Genomic DNA, 8,934 nt, shown 5'->3' on the forward strand with positions numbered 1-8,934 from the left:
TAATATATTTTCAATAGTTTCATTCAATTAAGTTGTCCTACTTATTGGATTTATGTTTATGAAGATTATTATCGAAATGTAATAGAAAATTATATTTCAAATCCTAAGCAAAATTTCCTATAATAGTACCAGTCTTTTTAATTCAAAGAACTCTACTTGCATGAAAGCTAACCCTAAATTTATCAAGGAATATGTTAAAACAAGTAGCAAAGTAGTGAGCATCCCATTGTTTGTCTAACATCATGTTGAACCATATGAGGCATTGATTTCCTTTTTTTTTTTTTTATGTATTGACCATAGATTTCTAAAAGTGTTTAGTTGGGTTACGGTTTTATTCCCCTGACCTCTTGTTCTTTTAATTGATAAAAAATTCGGAATTTGAATTTGAAAGTTTGTGACATTAATGGTGATATTTATTTAAAATAAATTACTTTTATTGTAGGTTTTTGTTAAAGCATAAAAGACATATATGTTGGTGTTTTTCGATCATATTTTAAACTTTTTGAAAGCTGCTTATGAAACCCAACAATCAACATATAGAAAATTCTTTCTTTCAATTTTCTCTGAGGTTGGAAGATTGAAGAGAAAGAAAGTTTAACCAAAAAAATCCTTAATTCCCCATATAATTCTTTTTGGTCTAATTAAATAATTAATTTATTGATTTTTTAAAAAAAAATTTTAAAATTTTAATTTCACTTATTAATGCAATATCAATTTATGGTTGATTGATAATATACAAGATATATATATATATATATATTAACACTTCATCGAATATAAATTGTTATAATATAGATAAAAATTAATTAGATTAATTTTTGATGTACTGATAATATGTTAATTTTATGTACGATTAACTAATTACATGTTGTCATGTCATAAATGAACAAATATAAAATTTTAAAAGCCTTATAAATAAATAATTATAAAATTATAATTTAAAGAAATTAATTAAAATAAATATGAAATTACCGTAGTTGAAAGGCCGAATTTTTGGTGATCGTAGGTGGGGAGTATTGTGGTGGTTTGCAATGGTGGGGACTTTTCAAGGTTAGGGTCTCAACCAAAGCCAGACAACGCTATACTCTGGTGAGTTGCTTTCAGAGTTTTTTTTTTTTATTTATTTAAAAAAAAACTTTCCATGAAAATTTAATTGAAAACTTGTAAGAAGCATTCAGAAGACAAATAACAGTAAATCCAAAATGATTGATGACGGGTAGAACTAGAAGAAACTAGTTGTCAAAGACCAAAATATTGAAGCTTAATATCTATATATATATATATATATTTATATATTTAAAAGAGTATTTGAAGAAGATCGATGGCATGGTTTGACAGATTGCCCAATGGTGGGTCACCAAGGAAAGATTTAAACAATAAAAATTATACTTCTATGTTTGGGATCCAAAATTAATGGATTTCTTTACTAGTTTGGAGAGTTCACAAAGATAAGAAAATTTTTTGGGAATATTAGGGCTTCCTAACCTATCTAGTTTTCATAGAAAATACAACAAGAAATTTATTAATTATTTTTTGCGGCTAAACAAATATTATAATATGTGATTATTTATTTTTAGGGCCTTATAAAATTTCATATTTGTCCATTTATGACTTGATAAAATGTAATTAGTTGATCACATATAGAATTAATATACTGTTAATGTATCGAATATAAACTTAAATTAATAATGTTTGCAACTTCAAGTATGCACATAATGCTTAGATATAATTAATTGAAAAAAATAAATAAAAAATTCTAAACACAATAATTAAAAGTGCAGCAATCTATATATATATATATATATATATATATTATATATATATATATTTATCAACAACAGGATTAAAGATACATAATTATACAATAATAATAAGTAGCTGCTCTACGTTGCTAAATCTGTCATTCCGATCCACCCCAGCCCTTAGATATATGCTATGTAATATAGCACCTTTCACTTTAAAACCATGTTAGTTTGATTTTTTTTTTTCTATCCCCCCCCCCCCCCCCCCCCACATAAATCTATCACACTAAGAGAAAATAAAAGAAAAAGGAAAAAAAATTGTGACCCATCTATGGAATCTGTCAATTAGTCCTCTTCTTCTCCTGTCACAGTTCTTCAACTCTGAAAATAAATTGGTTATCAACATATTGCAGAATTCCAATGTCGCCAATACGTGAACTTTCTTCTGCACTGTCATCTTCAATGGCAATATTTAAGTCCAGAGAAACAGATGTGTTTTTCTGCTCCATTTCTAATTCCTTGATCTCTTCTGTCTCACTAATATTTGGCCTCCTCCTCGGAGAACAAGCTCTTGACAATGAACTAAAGCTTTCGCAGCTGAAAATGATAATTGCATCCTTGACAGGAACTGTCTCGTCATCTGAAACTGTTATCCTTCCACTTTCAATTGCTTGCTTAATGCCTTTCTGAGAACAATAATCAGCTTGTTCCATGTCTTCCATGAAGAACACCCTGTGAGGATTCTCATTCAATGCCTCACTAAATCTCTGAACGTAACTGCTTCCTGACTCATCTCTCTTCCTTTTCTTGTCTTCATTCGAATCTGCCCTTGTCGATGCCAAATTGCTTAGACTTATAGAAGCAAAGTTGGTTTGAGAACCGAAAATGAGTCTGGCTAACTCCCTTGCAATCTTCCGCTTTGCTTCATAGTCAGCTCCTAAGAAGCATAGCCAAGTTTCGTCTTTGAGCTCTCTTTGCTTTAACCAGCTTTTGACTTTTCTCATCCCTGACCGGCATTCGAGGATGGTTCTAACAATTTCAGGAATCACCTCCTTCTGCCATGGAACCTTTTTCTCCAATGCATTGCATAGAATGTTCAGGTTTTCAGCATTAATAACCTTGAACTCGTTAAGGCCATCGATATCCTCCTCGATTGCCTCACTCGAAGAAGCTGAATTTGGGCTAGAGTTTGGATTTGAGAGGAGGTCTGGCTTATGATGATTTCTCAATGGGAGTCCATAGCCTTCATCTGTGTTTTCGGATATCCAAAACTGGTGCTCTTTCGGTGACTTTTTAGGTTCAAAAATGACTGTCCAACTTAGATTAGTCGTGTTTCGTTCTTTTGAGGAATTTGAATTCGGGGAAGAAGAAGAAGATAAGGGAGAAATGTTGAGAGTTTCCCCAGGGTTGTATTGTTCTTTGTCGGTTGAACTGCCAAATAAATTCCATTTCTTGCACAGATCCCCAACATTGACTGAACCCTGATAGAGAAAAAGCAAAAGAAAATGTAAATCTCAAGTTGTTTGAAAACAGATAAATAGCATGATTAATTCTGAAAATGCAGTGCAGAGGAGATAAGAAGGATATACACCTTATCATGGGCAGGGTTTGTTTTGCTTTCTTCCTTGTAGTTTTGGAGCCATGAAGGCAAACTTGAACTGGAAGAGACGATTGCAGTTCTTTGAGCTTCCTTGTCAAAATTGAGGAATCCATCAGTGAAAGAAGTGTGGCTCTTATTTACTGCAGCTTCTGGCAGTGGCCAACTAATAGCGTCTATAGATTCCTTGGTTCTATACTGAAGTTGAGAGTCACTGGAATAAAGAAAAAAAAAAAAGCCAGAAAGCATGATCTGCATCAGTGACACATGAAAAGAGGAGAAAAAGAAAGGTAAAACAAGCAAGCCTTTTTTCCCGAGAAAAAGAAAAAAAAAAAAGAGAGGAAAATTGGCCAAAACTGTAAGAGCTGGAGAGTGTCAAATCCCAATTTCAAAACAAGTATTTAACTTCACTGGCTAGAGGTTTACCTATCAAGATTAAGACTGAGGCTTAAGCCGTCAACTGAAATTGTAAGAGGACAAAGTTCCCAAATTGTCTCAAGAGAAGGATGGCCTGTTTTGCACTTCATATAAGTTTGAAAAGTTGCAATTCCCATAAGAAACAACTTTCCTGTCTCCCTAATTCCACACACTAATCTTTTAAGTTCCATGATTATGTGCTCCACTGGGCAGTAGTAGTTTCTTCTTTGCTCACCATAACTTGACCAAAACTCTGAAATCCATTTCAGATCACCCAAGTATAAGACCACCCCTCTTCCCATATAACTCTTCACAAGGCATTTAAGCTCTACAATCTTCTGCTCCACTTCATCTTTAGGAAGATTTCTCAATGAAAAAAGTGGAAGACTGATAAACTGAACATATCTTAAATCCCCAGAGACTAGCCCTTTCTCAAACTTATCCATCACCCCTCTAACTACACTCTCAGCAATGGCGACAGACTCTCCTATAATGACAGTGTTTTCCCTCTTGTTCACAATTGTGTTCAAAACATTTGTTACATCTTCATTCCTAACTTGATCTTGCGGTTTGCCTAATGACAATCCAAACCCAACCTGAGTGTGGGACGTAGAATGAGACACATTAGCACCCAGAACATGGGGCTTGGCATTTTCCTTAGCAGAGGGAGTTTGGGAAAAAATCTCCAAGGAAACAGTTTGTTCTACTTTGCTTTTAACTTGGGTGCTAGAGAAACCAGCTTCCCTCATGACCCTACTAACACTAGGATCATCTAAAATGGAGATTATAAGATGTTCTAATTCTATTTTGAGAGCTAAAATAGGTTGCTGTTGGTTCTCAATGGAGCCTCGGCGTTGGTGAGCCTGAGCACGCTTAAAGGCGGCAACCAAGGCATTGGAGAGGGAAGGATGATGGGAGTGATGAAGGCCTAATAAAGGGCTAGAAGTGGAAGCAGGGAGGCGATTGAGTGCAACATTGAAGCAAAGCTCTAGAGCTCTGAATTGAAGAGGATGAGAGTGAGACTGAAGACAAGCTCTTCGGAGAAGACCAGTAGAAGAAGCTAGCATAGCACTTGCTACGTGAAGAGGAGTGACTTGGGCATGACCTCGCCGTCTAGCAAGAGCAAGTGCTTGCTTCACCAGGTTTGCAGCCTCAGCTGTTAAAGCTTGCTGCACAGTGCAAACCCCTGCTCTCATCTTTCTTGTGTTTAAGCTATAAAAACAAGTCGTTTGAAAGATTGGGAAAAAAGAAAATCAGAGTCTTAGAGCTTCAAGCTCAGTGGGTTTCATCCAGATAGCAAGAAAAACTATGGTGCAAAGAATTGATGATATGGGAAATAAAGAAATATCAGCTACCGAACTGAGGCTGCAGTTATCAGGAGGCTTTATATATATTAGAAGGAGGAAGTTATTGGTGTTTGCAGAGATATCATGGGAAGTAGGATTTTATGCTTTTCTTGTTAGTGAGGGAAATTTTTGGTCTTTGTATGTGAAAGTGGTTTGCATGTGATTTACTTTGCCTTTTCTTTTCCCTCTCATTATGTATAAAGCTATGTGGATAAATTAAAAATTGAAGCTTTAATACTAATTTTTTATTTGTATGTTAAAACACTATGAATTACTAAGAATAAACTAATGGAATAAGCACTTTTTTTTTTTTTGTATTTATAAAGATATACGGCAGTGATGGGAAATTTACATTCTCAAAAAATCCTAAAAGAAAAATTAGCACAAAACTAGATGATAAAAGAGAAAAAGAGAGAAAGTGGAAAAAGTAGAGGAAAAGGAAAAGCTAATCTGCCAATAAGGAGGGGTGAGGAAAAGAGGAGCCGACTATATGTCTGTTTGAAGGGAATTGGGAACCGTGGTTGCCCGGCCTTTTTGCTTTTATTTTTTTTTCTTTAATGTTGTGCAACTATTCTTTTTTTCTCGTCTTGAAGTAGAGGAACAACGGCACTGATTGATCGTGATTTGTGAGTTCTGGATCACAAAATTATTAAGATTGCTTCGCTTAAAATTTGTGTAAAATTGAAACATTAGCATCTCCTTTATTATAAGCATAAATGGATGTATTTCTATTTTTATTTTTTAAATTAAAGTTTAAATTCATTTTTTTTTATAAACAATTCAAAATTCTGGAATCAATTTCAGTACTTTTATAATTTTATCATTTCATTTCAAATCATGCTCTAATAGTTGCCTATTCTGAATGATTAATAGTTAGCTTCTCTCTTCACCTCTATTATGACATTATTTAAAAACTTGAAAAGATTTTTCAAAAAATGAGAAAGAAAGAAAAAAAAATTATAACACGTAACCCTCTCTTCTCTTTCTTTAATCTCAAAAAGAAAAACAAAAAATTTATTCACATATCTCATAATAAAAAATTAAAAAAAAAAAAAAAACCTTATCCATTCCATAATTTTTTAAGAAGGGTTTTATTTACACCCTAAAAATTACTTACAAATTTAACCTTCAACTAAATTACTTAAATACTCATTGATAAATTTCTTTTTTGTCCTTTTTACGCCTTTAATCATCTTCTCCTCTTTTAATCTTCCTTTCTCCTTTTTTCTTTCTTCTTCCCTACATCTCTAGTCAAAATTCATAACCAAAATTTGTAAAAGTATTTGTAATATCTTATATATTATTAAAATGAAAAGTGAACTTGAGAAAAATACTTGCAGAAATTAATGTTTTGAAGATAATAATAGGATAAATTGATTTTATTTTGAAATTTGTACAATTCAAGAATACATTTTCAGAACATAAGTTTAGTATCCGAAAACATATTTTCAAAAATATCTGTGAAAAGATATGAATTACCAAAAATATCTTTATTTTTTGAAAATGAATTTTTGAAAAAATCTTTATATTATTGGATATACATATATGAGATTATTAAGTAATTTTTGGAAATTCATTTCCAGAAATAATTGAAAATTATTGGATATGAATTTTTGAAAATGTATGCAATGTACTAAAAATGCATTTCCTAAACGTATGGAATATACCGAAAATGAATTTCTAGAACAAATATAAAGTTTCAGAAATACATATCCAAAAACTTATAGAATGTAATAAAAATACATTTCGAAAGTAAATCAATAATAATTTTTTTAATTTTTATTAACATGTAGCATAATTTGAGAATTGCACTAATAGAGTGGAATGAATCATCACAAATTTTGGATACCAAATATGATTACAGTTCTTCATTTACTACTAAAGAGGTAAAATTATTTTTCTGAAGTAAACTTTGGGAAGTATAAAGATTGTGTTTTTAATGTTAGTTTATGTAGATGCAAAATGTGATAATTCAAATTGTTGTGCAAGTGTTTTATAGGAGCAAAACATTGATTTCTTGGGCAAGACAGGTTGGAAAAGATGTTAGTTTTGTGGTTGTGATTAAAAACTCTGGTTTGTGAGGTCCAAGCACCTAAAATCGTATTGGCATGTGAACATAATGAAAAATATAGTTAGCAAAAGAATAAGACAAATGTAAAAGATATGCAGTGTAAGGGAATGGGAATGAAAAAGTGTGATTGCCCATTTTAGTTATATAGGTTTAAATTGGCAACGATGATGAATGAGGCTGAACGTAGTCTATAAGTTTAGCAATTATCTACTGCCAAAATAATTAGAGAGACATTCATTTGCAGGTTGATTATTTGACGAAAAAAATACAATAGTGGTTGATATGTCAAACAATATGGTCAGACCCAAAAATATATTGTTGACCCTAAAACAATATGATGAAAAGAATGTCAACACTATAAAGACTATGTACAATGAATGTCAAAGATACAAATATGTTAATAAAGCTGATAGATCACAAATACAATAACTAATGAAAAAGTTGTTTGATTGTAAATACATGGAGTGGTAATGATTAAAGAGTTAAGCGGTCTAATTATGGTTTGCACCTGTAAAACAAACAAATACTATCTCTCTTTGCTTGAGATTATTGGTGTGACTTTCACTGATATGATATTTTTTGTTACATTTGTATACATGAAGGCCTAGCGCTATGATAACTATAGTTGGGCATTGTTTACGTCAAAAAATTTGATGCTTTTTGGTACATTTTCTAATGTCATTGTTATTGACAGAGATTTGATATTGATGAATAAAATACAGATTGTGTTTCCTAGTAAAATAAATATTTTATGCAGATTGCATATCTCAAGAACATGCTTACAAGTTGTAAAAAGTTTTTTAACCGAAAAGAGAAATGGGAAGCATTTATGTCAGGTTCGAGTGTCTTTGTGTTCTCTTTTACTGATAATGAATACAAAATGGATCTAAGTTCATTGAAAATTAATTAGTAGACTTATTTGGATGCAATCAAGTATGTGAAAGAGCAGTGATTGAAAAAATATAAGGATAAACTTATTGTTGCTTAGACGGATAAAGTAATGCACCTTGAAAATGTTACAACAAATACATATGATTTGGTTTAGTTTTTATTAAGATTATTTACATTTGTGTAATTCATAACAAAACATTCATTTAAATATACCTTTATTAATTCGTTTAGGGCTGAGTGTTAACATTCAAAATTGAAGAGAAACCTTGAATCATTTCAAAGAGATTTTAAATCATCATGGAGTATAATTAATGCCTTTATTGAGCTTCAACTTATAGAGATAAAAGGTTTCTTTTGAGAGAAGTCTTACAGTTTTTTAGTATAATTGCAAGTCTTCATTATTTGAAGAGTTACGAGGTTTGGTATCATATAGACAAAGTGAGTAAATCAAGTTGGGATTAACAAACAATGTTCTGGTTGCTTGATTAGAGGCATAAATAGATTACCTTGTATACACGAAATTATAGAGCACATAAGGGTAGGAAGTCCAATTTCTTTATTTAAAGTGCATCTTCATTAGAAGACATTGGATTTAATGAAGAGTTAAGTGGGTGACATATTTGAAGAGTTGACCATTACATCTGAGGTTGAGCAAATCATAAAATGTTTTAACTATTGTGATAAGTTCGATAAATTAACAATAAGAAAAAAGTTTTAGAACTACGTGATCTTTCAACAACTGCCTTGATTCCACCATTAGAGATTGCTAAGACAAAAAGTTATAAAGGTATTAAAGTAGATAAATCTATGTGACATGTTTCGTCATATTAGGAGATTGTGTTATTTGTACAGAATAATACATCACCACCA

The 8,934-nt window shown here is 31.7% G+C and overlaps 1 protein-coding gene across 1 annotated transcript; it reads right to left on the bottom strand.

The window, feature by feature from the left end:
- Window positions 1-1,846: 1,846 nt before the first annotated feature.
- On the bottom strand, window positions 1,847-5,117 carry LOC111294881 (protein SMAX1-LIKE 3-like). The gene is made up of 3 exons (XM_022888199.2): window positions 3,766-5,117; window positions 3,334-3,553; window positions 1,847-3,223 (listed from the first exon to the last, which is right to left on the bottom strand). Exons 1-3 carry the CDS (start codon window positions 4,950-4,952, stop codon window positions 2,108-2,110), a joined length of 2,523 nt encoding a protein of 840 aa, XP_022743934.2. The 5' UTR covers window positions 4,953-5,117; the 3' UTR covers window positions 1,847-2,107.
- Window positions 5,118-8,934: the final 3,817 nt, after the last annotated feature.

This window comes from Durio zibethinus, chromosome 14, assembly GCF_047325235.1.
Source record: "Durio zibethinus cultivar Kanyao isolate XHJ-2024 chromosome 14, ASM4732523v1, whole genome shotgun sequence".
Classification (NCBI taxonomy): Eukaryota; Viridiplantae; Streptophyta; class Magnoliopsida; order Malvales; family Malvaceae; genus Durio; species Durio zibethinus.